Here is a 19,568-nt window from a genome sequence, read left to right as displayed (position 1 = left end):
CAAGAAAAGTAAATGTAGTTTCCTGAGCAAAGTAGATGATAAAAGGATTACTCTAAGACTCTTCACTAGTGAGTATAAGACAGACTGGAAGGGCAGAGACTCTGGTGGACAGGGAATAAATCAGGAGGCTGCCCCAGGGATACACACAAGGGGTGACCTGAGCAGCAGCTGACAGTAGGAACGGTGAGTGTCAGTCACAGAACTGCACTGTTGGAAGAATCTGTCAACGTAAATTCAGTTGATTATGCCTTTAGAGGTAAGGATAAATGGACAAATCCTTAAACTGTGCACTTCATTTCATCAGCACAGAGTCCATCAATTTTTCTATCAATATAGGGGATGAATTAAAGTTGTCAGAAAAGGTGTGCAATCTGTTCACTTACCAAAATCAACCTGGTAAGTTGCTAATGTACACTTAACACACATCATAAAAATGCAGAATAAACAGAATTTAGGTTGCCTTACAGGTATTTTTTCTTCCATTTAAGACAATCAAGATAAAAGTATGTCATCAAATAATTGAGTGAATACAAGACTTACATACAATGCTGGGCTGGGCATATTTTATCTTTATATACTTCCATTTGAAAGAATATTTTAATAGGAAAAAATTTTTAAATAGCTTATTTTTACTAAGTCTTAACTGTATAACAAACACTGTTTTAAGTATTTGAAGATTTAACTTATTTAATCTTTACAAGAACCTTATGAGTTATTTTCTAGTATTATACCCCTTATAACAATACAAATTGAGAAATGGGGAGGATGAGTAATTTGCCTAGAGCCACACAGCTAGTCAGTGACAGAACTTTCACTCAAATCCAAGCTGTCTAGCCTATAAGAGATAAAGACAGTGATAAAAAAAAAAAATTACTGAAAAACGGAAGCCAACAGAAACCTGGCTTATTTCTAATATTTCAATATCTTAAAAGTGTTGAAATTATTGTATTCACATTTTCACTGATTTGTAGCCTCTCCTCCCTCTCTAGAAAATAAACACCATGGGAGCAGACTCCTGGTCCACCTCATTCACTGCCAGACCCTAGTGTAAGGCATGTCACCGGCACTAAGTGGGTGCTCAATCCACATCTGTTAAACGAGTGAATAAATCAACCCAGGGAGATCAAAGAAGGACGGTCTCAACTTGTTAGGAACATCAAGAGTGCCTGAATTACTATGGATAAGAGAGATTCCTGGACGTTCTGAAAAGGGGAGTAATAATATGAAGAAAGCAATGCTTAAGGCTGGTTAAACTGGGAAGCTCTCTTTGGAGACGGAGCAAAACAAATAAAAGAATACCACTGAGAAACATTCTTTGGCAACTGTGGTTTGAGATCACTGTTAAAAATTGATCTGCAAATTTTTCTTGCAAACCTGTAATGGACCAATTTGTTATGTAACATAAGCCCTTCTTCCTTGCTAGGAATTAAACGCTCCTGTAAGGAAGACGACTCCTTTCTAGTGAGTAAAACTGTCAAAGGCTGACATGCTATGCTTTCATTTCCATGGCAGCTTTGGTGTCAAACTGTGTATTTCCAATTTTTTAACTCAACATATTAAAAATCTACTTGCAGTCTTCAAATGGATTATTCCACAGTGAAATCAAAGTAACAAAATTCTATTTCATAACAACAACAATAACAACAACAACAACAACAAAACTGGAACTGGTCAATACCACCTATGCTTCTGACAGAAGGCAAAAAGAAAACGGATGGTGGAGAACTAAAGTGACTTCAAGAGACAAAATTACCTTCCTGGTACAAAAGCTAGTGAGCTATAGATAAGACACGTTTTGGGTGAATCTGAATACCACCCATGTTTTTTAACGTAACACTATTAATGCTAAAAGAAAATTGGACAAAGATGTATTTTCTGCTATTCAATAAGTTGTCAGTTATAAACAATGAATGCTAATACTTATTTTAAGAACCGAAACACCAAAAATGTACTCTTGGCTTGCAACAGTTCTATTTGAGTAATAGTGGGCATTTGTGGTTTCTCTTCTTTCGGTTGACAACAAATATAAGGTATTCCTCAAGATAAGAAAGGACAAATAATAGATTTTTAAAAAAACCCTCAAAGTTCAATGGATTGCTGAGCTGATTAAATAAGTGAAAAAGATCAAGATAGTGTAATTATTAATAGTATCTAACAACTTTACCAACTTAATAATAACAACTATTCTTTTTTGAGAGGAATGTGGAGAAGATCTCAATGACAAAAGATCTTTACATAACAAATGTATTCATAAGAACAATTTTACTCTCACCTACTTATTTCAGTATGTTGCCATTCAAAACACTTTAATGGGATCTCCTACTTTGTATTTAAACGAGTCAAGAAGCTCATTGAGAAAGTATTTAACATCAAGTGCTATCTTTAAAAAATTATATATACTAGAAAGTAATTTTAAATTAAACCTACGTAAATTATAGAGTTTCTTAAAACTTTGAAAGAAAAACAGTTCTAGTAAAAAAAAAAAAAAAAAGATACTGCATTAGGATCTTTTAATTTTGCTAATATTTAACAAATACAAATTTAAATGATTTAAGGTTATAAGAGTTAATGAAAGGAACATATTAACTCATCTTGAGAGTTGCCAATCATTTGATTCAAGCTTTAGCTTTCACACTGCATTTCAATACATATAGTTAACTGAAAAATACAGAAATGGAGTTAGTAGAGCTCATTATTAGATTAAGACTAGAAGGTAGACAATTTTAAAAGAAATTTAAATAGAGAATATAAGTGGTTTCAGTCAGACAATATTCAGAACAATCAGAATGCAAAACTTGTTAACAGTAAGCGCGATTCAATTTTTCTTTTGCATTTAAAGCACATTTTCAAACTTATGCAACAGGATGATAATGTGAGACATGTTAACAGTATTATTACATTTTTTTCATTAATGAAGAAACCAAGCCCTATAAACTCCTTCCCATCCCCAAAAAACTTCCAAAAGTTAGTCAGAAAAACAGTATTAGAACTCATAGATAGCTTCCATGCTTTTTTTTTTTTCATTTGATGATACATAACCACACCTGGGAATGAAATTACCTGAGGGTGTTGTGGCTGTGAAATCCTTGGAGGACAGCGGGACACACTGTTTTTCTGTTTAAAAAAAGAGGCCGGGTTGTCTACTTGGGGATTTACTACAGTATACTAATCCCGCCACAAGATGCTGTATAAGACACCAATTGTGGCCAGCATTAACCAGCTTCTCCCATCACCAGGACGCTGCCCATAGGAGATCACACCACTGTATTTAACAGCGGCACCTATCATGCAGCAACATCATTAAAAATAACCTGAAAATACTATTTTTAGATGGGTGGAGATTTTTTGCTTCAGTGACTTAAAGTGACCAAGTGCCCTTAGACCTAAGCAGATTGCATAGCTGAACTTAACAAATAACTACAATAGGAAAAATCTTTAGGGGTGCCTGAGTGGCTCAGTCAGTTGAGCATCTGTCTCCTGATTTTGGCTCAGATCATGATCCCAGGGTTGTGGGATCTAGTCCTGGGTTAGGCTCGCACTGAGCATGGAGCATGGGGCCTGCTTAAGATTCTCTCTCCCCCTCCCTCTGCCCTCCCCCCCCCCCCCACACACACTTTCTCTCTCCCTCAAAAAAAAAGTAAACTAAATTAAAAAAATCTTAGGCTATACACTGTACCTGATATGGCCACAAAATTATAAATTTTCTCAAATTAGTTGAAAGTCACTACATATTTTTAACAAAAGCCACATGGAGGCAACAACCAAGAGAGAATTACATTATGGGAGACAGAAAACTAGAACTGTCAAGATGCCCTAATGTATTACACATCAGTCTGTGCATCCATTTTGCATACTTCCATTTTTACTAACTTCTGATGGACAAATTCAAACAATAGAAATTGCAGATTAGCATATCTTCCTACTGACATACCTGCAATCCATGTTCAAAGTGATCTGATAAAATGACTTGCTACATGAGTGGTAATTAGGTAACAAATAAAATAAAAAGTATTTCACACCAAATTCAGAGGAGTCTTAAAAAAAAATAATCTTGCCATGATGCACAACAAATACATACAACTTTCAAATGAATAACAGAGGGCTCATTTTACCTGTCTTTTTTTTTTTTTGGAGAAAAATTATGTGCATATAAATCATTGCAAAATTACTTTCAATGATAACTTTCTTGAAATAAAAGGTTATGTAAGGTATCAAAAGTAGCCAAACTTATAGACACAAAAAATAGAAAGATGCCAAGGGCTGGGAGAAGGAGGAGATGGGGAATTACTGTTCAGGGAGTATAAAGTTATAGTTATATAAGATAAAAAAGTTCAAGAGAGCTCCTGTACAACATTGTGCTTAAAGCAGACTGTGTTATGCACTTAAAAATTTGTTAGGAGGGTAGATCTCATATGTTTTTTTACTGCAATAAAAATCAATCAGAAAATAAGAATGGGATATATAAAAGTTAAGATGATTCAGAATGTACCTAGATCTTAAAAATGTGATTTTTTTTTCTAGAAAAAATCAAAAGATCAAAAAAATCTCCACGAAATCCCCATTTTTGATAATGACACTGACTGAAAGAAACTTCCAACACTCAAGACTATAAATAAAAGAACAAGGATTCCCACAGCCAGGGTTCTTTAAGACTGAAGAAGGAGATACTCCAAAACAATGCTTTTCTCTCTTACACATCAGTTAAGTCTGGCTTTTCTAACACTACTCCAATTCTCAATGCATTTAAAAAAGTAAATAACCAAACAGAAATCCTATATCAAAAATCAGTAAAAAATTATTGAGCATCTCATCTGTAACAAGGAGTCTTCTAGGTGATACAGGGCTGAACAGAAGAGACAATAAAATTAAATAAATAAACAAGTTACTTTCAGACGACAAACTTCTAGAGGAAGTACTTAAGATGACTGAATAAATGCTGGTATGGGGAGAGGATAAAGGATCTGGGATAGGGTGATCAGGAAAGGTTTCTTTTGTGGAAGTAAAATCTACAAAAATTGAATTGAATCTCAATGCAGTGGATTCTGAAGTTAATAAATTTCAAAAGTTTAAAACTAAAAATTATATGGAATTACATGATCTGGAAAAATAGATCTTAAAAATATCTGGAAAATAAGAAGTCATCAATGGAGGAGGAGTGCAGGGGGCTCTACCTGCTATGTTTGCAACTTCCTGTAAGTCTATAATTATTTCAAAATAAAAAGTTTAAAAACACCTTGTGTAACTATTACTATATTTAACAATGATACACCTTGTATTCCATTTAAGATACTTTTCATTATGTTGAATACACTGAATCATTACAGGATTTAGGAAAAGAAATCTCCAGTGCAGAAAAGCGTTTTTCTATAAACATGCAGATTAGGTGTTTAAAAATACAGCAACAGAAAAGCGACCATAGTTACAGTTTGGGGAATATTTTATTCTAATCTAGGGATATTACTCAAGTAAGAAAATGCAATGACAAGAGTCAGTACAGAACAGAACAATTTCCCTTCATGTTACCTGTTTAAAATAGCTAAGAATGCATAGAACACACAAATCTTATATTTAAGACCAACTTCTCACTTCTACAGGAACAAGTGAAATCAGGAAAGATAAAAAGGATGCAGTCCCACTGTGGGTGGAGAAGGGAGAAGACAGGGGTGGGAGGTGACCTTAAGCTATCTTACCACCTTTGACTGGACCTGCTTCCAAGACTGCAAGTATAATTAAAATTATCTCACTTTAAAATCTACACAGCAATTAATACAATCCACTATGTCTGAATAAGAGATTTAGTCTCTCAATCTAAAAATATTTTAATGGCTGTTGCTCCAAAGACCCCACAACGGGCTCCAGTTAAAGATGGAAGGTTGTGCACCTGCATTTATCTCTGCTCTCTCCCAAAGCCCCACTGCTGTGGACTGAATTGTGCTCCCTTCTGCTCCAAATTCCTGTGTTGAAGCACTAACTCCGAATATGCTGGTATCAGAGACGGAGCCTTTGGGAGAGAACTAGGGTCAGACGCAGTCATGACGGTAGAGTTCTCTTGATGAGGTTAATGTCCTTATAAGAAGACACACCAGAGCTCTCTTTCTCCAGGTGAGGCCACATTGAGAAGGTGCCATTTGCAGTCAGGAAGAGAGATCTCACCAGAAACCAATCATGCTGGCACTCTGATCTTAGACTTTCAGTCCCCAGAACTGGGAAGGAATATTTCTGTTATTTAAGTCACTGGTCTATGGTGCTTTGTTATGGCAGCTTGAGCAGATTAATACACCCACTAAAATGGTTATAAAAGGATTTTTCAAAAAGCCTAAACCCATAAGGACAAAGAGAATAGGAAAGAGGAAACCAACATTTTGGATACTAAAATAGCAGAGGGGTTAGTGGTAACTGACTTAGCAAACTCTAGAATCTTAAAGCAAGTGCAGGGAAAATGGAAAAGCAACTAAACTACAACAGAGCCCCAAGAGACTCAGGAACTGGTGACACCAGGTAGCTTTGGAAGCAGAGGTAAACATGGGAGTGTACATAGAAAGCTTGTGAAAGTTTGTTAAAGACCAGTGAGACCCCCAGATCCTACTATGTGGGCACCAGACTGGAGGTTTGTTCACTAGAAAGAGTGAGGGAGCGTGTTGAGGGCTGGAGCAGGGGTGAGGCCACCACACCAGGCACAGCTGCAGGCTCAGAGAGATCAAATAGAAGCTTACACACTGAATGCTGAGGGTCCTCAGACCTTTCCCCTACTTGGCTTCTAGAATGCTGAGAGGCAGACATGTATCTTCCAAGTACAAACTGGACATTCCTCACTGGGGACTCTGCCTAGCTCGGGGGAGAAAGGCAAGAGAACAACCTAGCAAGATCACACTGGCCCACAGTTTCAAGCCCCACCCACAACTGCAGAGCTACCCAGCAGCTTTCTATGGCTCCGTTCTTACACAGGAGCAGATGGCCCAGGAAGTTCTCTAACCTAAAAGACAGACAAAAGCAAATTAACAAAAAAGGCAACCTGAAAGAAACAGAACTAAAAAGAGAATATATGAAAGAATAGCCATCAATATAAAAAGAAACTCTTAGGAATTAAAATTATAATGTCACACACACACACACCAAAAACCTCCATAGAAGGGATGGATGGAACTTTCTTAGCAAGTAAAGTCAAAAACCAAAAATATAAATAAAAGAAAATAAAATGAGAAGGACAGTCTTAGGGGTACATTTGACTAAAAAAGAAAACTGAGTGGAGAATATTATTACACAAACAATTCATGAAACTTTCCCAAAATTAAAGGATATGAATTCCCAGGCTGCAAAGTCCAATGAGTACTCAGCATAATGTACAAGAATATCTGCTCCAAGGCATGTTATCATGACATTTTAGAATAGGAGGGCCAAAGAAAGGATCCTAAATGAGCTTTTATATATATATATATATATATATATATATATATATATGTACATACATATATATACACACATATATACATATACATATATATATATATATATGTAAAAGCAGGTCACAGAAAGAATCAAGAATCCAGTTAGCTTCAGATTTCTCAATAGCAGCGTAGGAGTCTAGAATATGAAGGAGAAATTATTTTTAAATTCTGAACATAAAATGATTTCCAACCTAGAATCTGATACCCACTGAAAGGGGGACACGATAAATGTAATGCAAGCTGCAAGATTTTGCAAAATGACCCTGAGAGTTCACCTCGGGCTGCCTGGAGAAAGATCCAGCTAAGACATCCCCTCCTATGTCCCCAAGGGAGTTGCTAGACCTAACTCAACTTCCCATGACACTGGTAGCTTCCGCTCTCTTGGAGGAGGGCCTATAACTTCCCCTGGGCCCCAAAGTCTCCTGGGGCTAATCAACTAGCATCTGCAAACAACTGCTATACACATCTAACAGATATTCAAATCCAGTACTCAAACAGCCTAAATCATAAGCAGTTTGTGTATTTCTTCACTAATAAGATTGCATTTGTGCTTGTACTTTAGAAATCCAGGGCTACCAGGGATCTTCCAAGCACTTTTTTTTTTTTAATGTTTGTTTATTTTGAGAGAGAGAGACAGAGCATGAGCAGAGGAGGGGCAGAGAGAGAGGGAGACACAGAATCCGAAGCAGGCTCCAGGCTCCGAGCTGTCAGCACAGAGCCCGACGCGGGGTGTGAGATCATGACCTGAACCGAAGTTGGATGCTCAACCAACTGAGCCACCCAGGCGCCCCTCCCACGCACTATTCTGTGACATAATGCAGGTGGTAGACTTGCTCCTTCTTTTCTCTTGCTGACCCCTGGTTTTATAAATTTCCCCTTTCAGCAATAAAGCTATGTGATGTGTTGTTCTAAGCCCTAGTAACCTGAAAGGTTGTCAGTCTAAAGACATCACCTTTCTCGGTAAAGACAAAGGAAAGCATCTTACACAGGAATAGTCAAAAAATTTTTTCACTCACGGGAACTCTAAAAAACAAAACAAAACAAAAACAAACACATATACACACATAAAACCCCAAACCAAAGATAACTCCCCTGCACTTTTCTTAGGGAGCTGCTGGAAAAGATGCCTTTATTAAGGCAAATTTTTGTTAAGACAATTTTTTGTTAAAAATGAGAAAGTTAGTTTGAGAAAAAAAAGATGCCAGGAGATTCAGGAAACAGAGGCTCCATCCCAAAGAAGTAGAAAGGCATCCCAGATGATGTGAGTGGAAACGTATGAAGGGCAGCTATGAGGCTGGCCCAGAGAGAAACTACCATCGGTTAAAGCAAGCCAGAAAGTTCTGGAAGAGCTATTTGCAAAAAAGACGAAACTGACAGATTACCTGATGCTTTCAATCATATTGAGGGGAGATGTAGAAAAACATTTAGAAATAGGGGATACATGTGTGATGAAAATTCAGAAAACTAGCCAAAAAAAAAAAAAAAGGCAATTATTAACTTAGATGGAGATGGGAGGGAAGTTTTTAAGAAAAGAAACCACAGCGTACCATACGGCTCATCTTAAAATAGTGTTTTCAGTCTATACAAGATAATATTGATGTAATCAAATTATGACAGAACAATATTGGAGGGGTGGGTTTAGGAAGCAGGTAGGTACAGGTAGTGGTAGTGAGCTTAAGAGAGTGAAAGCCTCATTTTCTTTTGTGGGAAATCAAGATGGTATCTAAATGTGAAAAAACAAGGGCTCATACTGTAAATGTACATTATTTAGAGACACAACAGGTAAATGTCAAAAAAAAATTAAAAGAGCTGAAAAGTGACTGAGAAATGGAGTTGAACAAAGACAGTGGAAGGGAGATCCTGTTTTCAGTAAACCTTTTAACTATCTGACCCTTAAAACTATGTGTCTGGGGGGGCCTGTGTGGCTCAGTGGGTTAACCCTCCGACTTCATTTCGGATAGGTCATGATCTCACAGTTCATGAGATCGAGGCCTGTATTAGGCTCCTCACTATCCACAAGGAGCCCACTTAGGATTCTCTTTCCCTCTCTCTCTGCTCCTCCCCCACTCGTGCTCTCTCTCCCTCTCTCTTCCAAAAATAAACTTAAAAAAAAAAAAAAAAAAAACTATGTGCCTATATAATTTTAATAAAAATAAATTAAAAAATAAGATTAAAGGGGTGCCTGGGTGGCTCAGTTGGTTGAGCATTTGACTCTCGATTTCTAGGTCATGCTCTCATAGTTTCATGGGTTAGAGGCTCATGTCGGGCTCTGCACTGACCACACAGAACCTGCTTGGGATTCTCTTTCTCTCCCTCTTTCTCTCTGTCCCTCCCCTGCTCGCACAGTCTCAGTCTCTCTCAAAATAAATAAACTTAAAAAAAAAAGATTATATAACAGAAACATTACTGTTACTGTTGGAAAAATAGTAATTTGATGGGCTGAAAAGATAAATGATTGTTCAAGATAAACAGAATTTAAATTAATTTATCAGTCTAATATAATGCTTTTAATAAGAAAGCTATCACTCAACCATTACAAAACCAAAATAACAAAATAAAATATTCTTGACAAACAAAAATCAAGATAAAAATCGGTCGCACATATTGCTAATTTAAAAAATGACTAATGGTAAATAACATCAAGAAAGTGTATTTTAATCATGAATAAAGGGATGTGACTCTCTGAAGTTTGAAATTACCTAATCATGAATAAGAATACTTATTCAGGCAGCATTCATAAAAAAGTTTACTGTATGTGTAGATCACAGGTTATAAAGGCCCAAAACAGTTTATGGTCTACTAGGAAGATAAAGACACACACACAAACACTCGTGGTGTTGAGAAACCAAGAGTAGCTCCGAACAGAAAGTTTTTTCTTTGATTAAGGGAGTCAAAGACATTCCATCAGAGAAGTATGATTTAATCCAAACTTCAAGGATGTAGACATACTGGGATGGGGGATGATTCTCACTTCTGGGTGAAGCATCATAAGAAAAGGATAAAAGTAAGAACACAGATATGTTTGGGACTATAAGCAGCTCGGTTTGGCTGATATATAGAAAAGAAAACAAGAAATAAAAAAGGCAGACTAAAAAAAAAAAAAAAAAACATATGGCCAGATCCTGGGTTTCCCTTGAATGTCACCGTAGGAATTTGGATTTTGTTCAGAAGGAAACAGTATTGTTGGGGGAACGGGGGTGGTAGGTCCAAGGACAATGGCCTTGAGTACAAATGCTCCACTTGGGATATGTTGAACCAATCAAAGCAGAGAGTGACTATGAGAATGGGAACAGGGACAGGGGATTAAATTCCACATGGGGTGGGGAAGGAAACTCACATGGATAAAACTGGGTCAATTTTCTGTTTAATTTTAATAGCACTTTTTTTACCAAACTGCCCATTCAAATAGTTTTTGCTGGTTTCAGTAAAAATACCTGTGGATTTGTTTGATGCTCTCCTTCGAATTTCTGTCACCATCAGTCGTGAGACTTGGGTTGTGAACTGCAGAAGGTCAGAAAATTTTTCTGTCATCGTATTTGGCGGAGCATTTCCAAAAACCTGGGATGAAAAAAATAACAATTTTACTGAAGCATTGTAAACTTTTGTCTTTCATTCTGTGCATTTCTAAGTGGGGAATGACTTGAAAAATCAAGTCAAAAAAGTATTCTTACACAGCTACTTTGAATAATATGTTTAAAATACAGCTCTTTCAATAAATTACACCTAGCCACATTTCTTAGTATATATTATGTAATCTACTGAATAATTAAATAAATGAAATCTTAAAAAGCCAAAAGTAGTTATCTATAAAATGTGAATCAACCTTACTGATAAACTTGAGAAAGCATAATGTTTCTCTGGGGAGATCTAAATTAAGAATTTAGAGAAAAATGGCAAGGTTCTTTGATGGGGTACCTAGCATATATCAGATGGTGAAAAGCAGGGATTTATCTACGGCTAAATCCTAAGCTGAATACAGAATTCACTAAACTCATGTTATATATAGCTCAGAATTTCTAAATTCTAACCACAACAATTCCCAAAAGAAGATGGTTAGGAAAAAGACTAGAATAAAGAAAATGAATAATAAGGTCATGATTTCACTTAATGAAATACATGAACTTTGGAATAAATAATTCTTAAAGATAAACCAGTGTGGGTTCAGCAAAAAGAACAAGAAAATGAGACCTGGATCGACGATAACAGGAAAAGAAATGGTATTATAATGGCGATATAACTGGATGTATCCTGAAATATTGTTTTAAAAAATGTTCTTTATAGCTAAAAGAAAATCCTGTCTTCTAAAACTATTATAATAGCTCTCCATTATAATACTAATCACAGTATTTTTTATTCTTATCTGGTCAAATGTCACTACAAAGGGAGGGAACATATCTTATTCATCTTTGTATTTTACCTTGCCTTAATTTACAGGGATGTTCCCTAAATATGTATGTTCATTATGCTGTCCCCCCACCTCCACCCACAACAAATTCCAGAGAACATTTAAGTACCATTGAAGGACACACAAACTATAACATAAGAACATAAACTAAAAGTAAGAAAGAGGGGCGCCTGGGTGGCCCAGTCGGTTAAGCATCCGACTTTGGCCAGGTCATGATCTCATGGTTCAGGAGTTCAAGCCCTACACTGGGCTCTGTGTGGACAGCTCAGAGCCTGGAGTCTGCTTCAGATTCTGTGTCTCCCTCTCAGTCTCTCCCTCTCCCCCTCCTCTATCTCAAAAATAAATAAAACACTTAAAAAATTAAAAAATGAAAGAAAGAAAACAAGAAAATAAAGCCAAGCCTAGGAAATGGATGAGAAAAGAGAGACTAAAAATCTAGGACCAAAAGACCTCTATACTTGCCATGTTTTGGTCATAAATTTTGGTTCAAATATACAAAAAAGAAAATCTACTCAATAACATAGTTCACAATGCTCTTAGGTAAGAAAAACATATATTTAACAAAGTATCTCTATTTTCATACTCCAGTGTAAAAATTTCCTTCAAAGGATCCTTAAAAAAAAGATAATTCATAACGTAATATTCCTATAACAGAAATATGTTTTCTACATTCTTACAACAGATACTATCCTTATAACCTCTCTCAAACTGAGCTGAACAAATCAATTTTACAAGACATACTTTTGTTCGTATATCTAAAGGCTGTTCATTAACTTGACACCAGAGTAATTTTACATTATCTCAAAGAACAAATAAACTATACTTTTCAAGACCTCAATACATTGTTTTTTCTGCCGAGATATTGATAAACGTAGTGTGTTTACAGCTAAACTGTGTCACCTGTTAGTAAGACCCATATTCTTTCACAAACAAACTGGAGCCAGATTAGAAATTGAGAAGCCAAGGGGCACCTGGGTGGCTCAGTCGGTTGAGCATCCGACCCTCGATTTTGGCTCAGGTCATAATCTCACGGTTTCTGGGATCAAGCCCCAAACCTGGTTCTGTGCTGTCAGCCCCCAGACTGGGGTTCTCTGGGAATTTTCTCTTTCCCTCTCACCCTGCCCTTTCCTACTCTCTGTCTCTTCTCTACTCTCTCTTTTTCTCCATCTCTTTCTCCCCTTTCTCTCTCTCAAATAAACTTCAAAAAAAAAAAATTGAAAAGCCTAATGACACATGCTTTAAATTTAAATTTAAATAATGCAGAATAGCCATTCTACAGAGATGTATGTAACTGCTGTCTATAAAAATTATGTTTCTCAGGCAATTAGGCCTTTTGTCAAATTGACCTAAATTAGGCAAATATTTCTAAGACTCAGAATATAGAAATATATATTTTGTTCCTAAGAATTAAGAGCTATTTTATTCTGAAGAGTTATTAACACAACTTCATAAAATAAATAGATCATCGCTTAGTATAAGGATATGGTTATTCAAGCAGTCTTCATGCTAGGTGAATAATACATTGTTAAAAATGCAACTTACTTTTCACACGAATCCTGATTATTTGCCGCTTTATTTCCCTAAGAAACTTTTTCAAAAGATAGGTCTTGCTTGAACTGACCACTCCAAAATCACTATTATGGAAAAAGAGTTAAGTCTTATCTGCTAATCTGAAGTGAACAACTATTGCTTCTTTGACATAAGCAATTTTTAGTCTAGTGATTCATTCTTTCATTTATTCACTCATAAATATTACTCTCCTACATATGTTTGGAGTCATGAGTACAAAGGTAAACAGAGAGTTGTGAATACAAAGGTAAATAAAGCAAAGAGGATTCCTGTGCCCATGGAGTTCACTTTTTAGTACAGGACACAAACATTAGGAATGAAAATTACACTGGTGATATGTTATAAAAGAAGTAAACAGGGTAATGGGAGGGGAATGACTGCCTGTTGTGGGGAAAGGCTGTCAGAGAAGGTCTCTCTCAGAAGAGGTTGACATGGTAGGGTGACACTGAATGATGAGACAAAGTCACAATTCAGACTGCCTGAGAGAGAGGGTTCGGGCAGCGAGAAGAGCTGTGGTAAGACCTCCAAGTGGATGCGAGACTTGGGTAGGTGAGGAATTGAGAGGCTGATGAGGCTGGAATGTTTTTTATGAGATGGAAAATGTGCAACATAAGGCTGCAAAGAAGAGAGTAGTTTTTCTGTGATTAACTTCAACAATTAAATCTAAAAATATTAGGTATGTATTTAACCACCTTCCACAAATAATGGTATTTCCTGAAAATACACAATGCTTCAGTCATGTACTAAAATGCGTGCTACAGAGGATAGAATATGGAGCTGGGAGCCAGAGGAGGCCTGGGGTCTTCTCACCCACCGAAACTACAGGTCCAATTCTTCTGGTTCTCCATTTCCCCATCAGCCAAGGAAGAGAACTAAGCAAGAGACTGACAGGTAATACATTCAACTCAGAAGAAATGAATTCTACAACATACACGTGAGATTCATAACTCAGAATAAAAGAAACAAACAGCAGTGAGGAATAAACATGCCGTCTAGTAAATTCGATAAAAAATAATAGTTACCATGAAATGAGCATTTATAATGTGCGTAGCACTAGTCAAATACTTGACATGTAATGCCATTTAATCTCATAAAATCCTATACAGTGTCCTCGTTGTATGGATAAGGAAACTACTAAAGCTTAGAGAAGTTAAACAACCTAACCCAGGAGGTAGTGGAGACAGAATTTAAAATTAGGTCTGATTCCAAGCCATGTTCTTAATCGCTCAGTACTATGTTGTCTCAATTAAACTCCCCATGAACCCTATCACTGTCACTTTATACAGTTTCACCTTAGGAGAGGAACAGCATGCATAGACTCCTTTTCAGAAGAGTCATTTTGAATACCCACCTTGATTACAGAAAGTTTCCTGGCATTTCCTCACCTAAATATTTCTGACATACTCAGGGAGAACAAATTAATAGTGTTATTTAATGGCATGCACAAAACAGGAACACAATATATATTTGTTGCTGAGTGAAGTTACTCAAAAATGTATTAAATACGATTAATAAAAGAGAGGTTGGAACTTTTATAATGTTTTCTAAAATGGTGTTTTCTTTCCTAAACATATGTAATATCTAAAATTAAGTTACAGAGTAATGACCATCAGTAGTCTTGGAATAATTTCCGGATTTTAAAAATTAATACTGAAGATAAAATTGTATTATTTCAAATTGTTAATGACTCCTCTCATTAATATAAATAAATAGGAAAACACATATATGCTCCTTATTTCTAAGAAGGACCAAAACTCAGGAGAAAAGAAATTGAGATGGCTCAGTCCCTTTGTCTCCTTTGGGATATGCCTGCCTCATGAGAACATGCACTCTTATCTGCTCTGCATGGGGCTTGTAACTGCCAAGTTTTGCCAACAAATGGGTAAGAAAATATAGCTGTTTCAGATATGAATTTAGCAAATCCTTCGTGGCACAGACCTAAGCTACATTCTCCAATATCAACTGTATTGGTATTACGGTATAAGTACTAAGCTGTATATATGTAAACACAAAGCTGTAAAAATGTAAATAGTTCATCTGTCTGGCTCCAGATCTCTCATTTGGTTCTAAACTTGAGTATTCTTCCTTTAAAGTCAATAATTCAAAAAGTAAAGGTCAGGGCAGCTGGGTGGCTCGGTTGATTAAGCGTCTGACTTTTGATTTCAGTTCTGGTCATGACCTTGCTGTTTGTGGGATAGAGCCACACATTGTGCTCTGCGCTGATAGCGTGGAGCCTGCTTGGGATTCTCAGTATCCCTCTCTCTGCCCCTCCCCACTCACATTCACACTCTCAAAAGTAAAAAAATAAAAGTAAAGCAAGATAAAATAAAAAGTAAAGGTCAGTTGTAAGGGATAAAAAAAGAAAAACAACATTCAATTTAGGTGCTTTTCAAATATAAATAATTCAAAAACAAGGGAAGTTTCTAAAAGAAGACCTAGTTAATAAAATTATATTTTAAAAGACAAAATGAAGTGGGCCCCTGGGGTGGCTCAGGTGGTTGAGCATCCAACTTCATCTCAGGTCATGATCATGCAGTTCAAGAGTTCAAGGCGCACATCAGGCTTTCTCTGCTGTCAGCACGGAGCCCACTTCGGATCCTCTGTCCCCTTCTCTCTCTAGCCCTCCCTTGCTCACTCTCTCAAAAATAAACAAACATTAAAAAAAATAATAAAATAAAACCCACAATGACTTCTGATAACATATGCCATGGTAATTAACAATGGCAGTTAATTTTTAGATGACTAAAATGTCATTCGTTTTTGAATAGTTTAAACCAAGTATTTTCTCAATAAGCTTTTGTTCTTACGACTAAAACAGTTAATTATTTTTAAGAATGCTGGATAAACGTTATTCAGTTATTCTCAGACTCCGCCAGAATCTTTCAGATGGAGAGAATCCGTGAGAGGGAGGACAGCAGCAGCCTCCTTGCAGGACTGTGATAAAGACCACAGGAGGCAGCTGACGACCTCAGCGTGAGCCCTGGCCCAGAAAAAAGGACTCAACACATGTCATTTCTCAACGTGTGTCTCTTAAAGTCAAAAATCACATACTGAAATAACACTACTGACCACATTTTAAAAATGATTCTGTAGATAGATGAATGCCCATGTGTAACAACAATATGGTTTATTTACAATTTAGCACGAATCAAGCAAAGTCTCAAAAATTGATAGTATGATTCATTTTTATTTATTTTTTTAATTTTTTCTATATATATTTATTTATTTTTGAGAGACAGAGTGAGACAAAGTGAGAGTGGGGGAGGGGCAGAGAGAGAGAGGGAGACACATGATTGGAAACAGGCTCCAGGCTCTGAGCTGTCAGCCCAGAGCCCGACACGGGGCTCGAACTCACGGACCGTGAGATCATGACCTGAGCTGAAGTCGGATGCCCAACCAACTGAGCCACCCAGGCGCCCCAGTATGATTCATTTTTAGCAATCATGGTAGGAATTCTAGAGCCCTACTGAGCTCTTTTATCAAACCTACTTCTTAGCAATAGAGAATGTTCGTGTATAAATGGTTGAACGTGAAATAAATATGGCTATATATTTCAAAACTTAATGGATGGGATGTCTTATCTAAAGACAATTGTAGTTTGTTAATAATAATCCAACAAACACTGTTTATATATTTTTTAAATTGGTCACAATGTTCCAGAAATAACTTCCAATCTTTTCATTAGTTAAAAGCTGACTGACCTTTATGATATTTAAATCACTCACTGTTTTAGAGACATAAGGCAATGCATATCTATGTGCTTTTACTCAGGCAATTAAAAATTTTTGACTTGACATAGGGCAATGGAACAGAATAGAACACTCAGAAATGGACCCACAACTATATGGCCAACTAATCTTTGACAAAGCAGGAAAGAATATCCAATGGAAAAAAAGAGGCTCTTCAACAAATCTGGGAAAACTGGATAGCAACATGCAGAAGAATGAAACTGGACCACTTTCTTACACAATACACAAAAATAAATACAAAATGGATGAAAGACCTAAATGTGAGACAAGAAACCATCAAAATCCTAGAGAAGAACACGGGCAACAACCTCACTGGCCTCAGCCTTAGCAACTTCACTAGACACATTGCCAGAGGCAAGGGAAACAAAAGCAAACATGAACTATTGGGACCTCGTCAAGATAAAAAGCTTCTGGACAGTAAAGGAAATAATCAACAACTATAAAAAACAGCTGTGGAATGGGAGAAGTTATCAGTAAATGGAATATCTGGTAAAGGGTTACTATCCAAAATACAAAGGAACTTAGTAAACTCAACACCAAAAAAAAAAAAAAAAAATCTGTGAAGAAATGGGCAGAAGACACGAATAGACACTTTTCCAAAGAAGACATCCAGTTGGCTAACAGACATGAAAAGATGCTCAACATCACTCATCATCAGGGAAATACAAATCAACACTATGATGAGATACCACCTCACACCTATCAGAATGGCTCAAATTAACAACACACAAAATAACAGATGTTGGCGAGGATGTGGAGAAAGGGAAACCCTCTTGCACTGCTGGTGGGACTGCAAACTGGTACAGCCATTCCGGAAAACGGTATGGAGGTTCATCAAAAATGTTAAAAATAGAACTACTCTATGATCCAGCAATTGCACTACTAGGTATTTACCCGAAGGACACAAAAATACAGATTCAAAGGGGTACATGTACCCCAGTGTTTACAGCAGCACTATCAATAATAGCCAAACTATGGAAAGAGCCTAAATGTCCATCGACTGATGAATGGATAAAGATGTGGTATGTATAATGGAATATTACTCAGCCATCAAAACAAATGAAATGTTGCCATTTGCAATGATGTGGATAGATGCAGAATGTATTATACTAAGCAAAATAAGTCAGAGAAAGACAAATATCATGATTTCACTCATATGTGGAATTTAAGACACAAAACAGATGAACATACGGGAAGCGGTAAAAAAAAAAAAAAAGATTGAGAGAGAGAGAGAGCAGGAAACAAACCATAAGAGACTATTAACTATAAAGAACTGAGGGCTGATGAAGGGAAGTAGGTGAGGGATGGGCTAGATGCGGGATGGGCATTAAGTAGGGCACTTAATTGGAACGAGCACTGTTGGAATGAGCACTGGGTTGGAATGAGCACTGGGTGTTTGTTGTATGTAAGTGATGAACCACTGAATTCTACTCCTGAAACCAATATTGCACTATATGTTAACTAAAATTTAAATAAAAATTTGAAGAAATTTTAAATTAAAAATAAAAACAACTTGAAAGAAATGACAAACATAGGACACAAGAGAACTAAATCAAACAGTCTAAGCAATACAGCATCTCAAGTCTACTTTAAAAAAAAGACAAAACACAAATATTTATATGATTCTTCCAGTCTAAGCCTCATGTGGGCTGGCTGTAGAAGCCTAACTGATGAAATACATCGGATACATATGTAGAATATTACTTATTAATTTATGTTAATATCCGAGAATAACAACTGTCCTAACTATCCTTCACATTATTATCACTTTGTAAATGTGTGTAAGTCTGAGAGGAGGAAATAACCTCAAACTATTCAGTGGGCAATAGTACAGGACACTGAGGTAAAACAAAAATAAAAAGATTAAAAAAAAAAGAAACAAACAACTTCCCAGAACTGATTCCAATAAAAATTAATGACTGTCACCTCACCAGGGCTTGAAAAAATGGCTTGTCCATAATCAGTTCTTTCCCTCGTTTTCAAAACAGCTATTTTAAACCTTTCCCCACTTCTCGTGTTCCTATTCTACCATCTCCGCCCTGCATCATTCTCAGCCTCTTATTTCATAGATTAAAAAAATGAACATCCTCTAAATGTATTAATGTTTGCACCCTCTCTTCTATTCTACCCAACCTGATGGGTGACATGTGAACTGATCTCACTATGTTCCTCCTTGTACTCCTGCCCTTCTGCCTTACCAGCCCAGCAAAACCTTAATCCCAATAAACAATGTACCTGTCTGCCTCCTCTACTTTTACTTAGACACCTGCTACTGAGTACCTGCAAGAGAAAAATCACACACCCACAAGGATAAGATCCAGTACAAATTTATCATCTCCAACTGTTACTGGACCCTCAATATCCTTCAATTCTTTTACTATCCCTTTCAACTATCTCTCT

At 36.6% G+C, this 19,568-nt stretch overlaps 1 protein-coding gene across 14 annotated transcripts in view; it reads right to left on the bottom strand.

Moving 5' to 3' along the window:
• WDFY3 (WD repeat and FYVE domain containing 3) overlaps positions 1 to 19,568 on the bottom strand; it is a 276,232-nt gene that overhangs the window by 162,609 nt on the left and 94,055 nt on the right. For 11 of the 14 annotated variants that reach the window (XM_027059971.2, XM_027059983.2, XM_027059961.2 and 8 more), the window contains 2 exons: positions 10,880 to 11,003; positions 3,061 to 3,114 (listed from right to left, as the gene is read on the bottom strand). In XM_027059971.2, the coding sequence (XP_026915772.1) occupies positions 3,061 to 3,114; positions 10,880 to 11,003 (178 nt within the window). The remainder of the gene's footprint in view (positions 1 to 3,060; positions 3,115 to 10,879; positions 11,004 to 19,568) is intronic. The other 3 variants (XM_027060007.2, XM_027060036.2, XM_027060021.2) reach the window with 1 other exon arrangement.

The sequence above is a fragment of the Acinonyx jubatus genome, chromosome B1 (genome assembly GCF_027475565.1).
Source record: "Acinonyx jubatus isolate Ajub_Pintada_27869175 chromosome B1, VMU_Ajub_asm_v1.0, whole genome shotgun sequence".
Taxonomy (NCBI): domain Eukaryota; kingdom Metazoa; phylum Chordata; class Mammalia; order Carnivora; family Felidae; genus Acinonyx; species Acinonyx jubatus.
The sequence above is the reverse complement of the archived record's forward strand: the minus strand, read 5'-3'. Positions and strand labels throughout refer to the sequence as shown.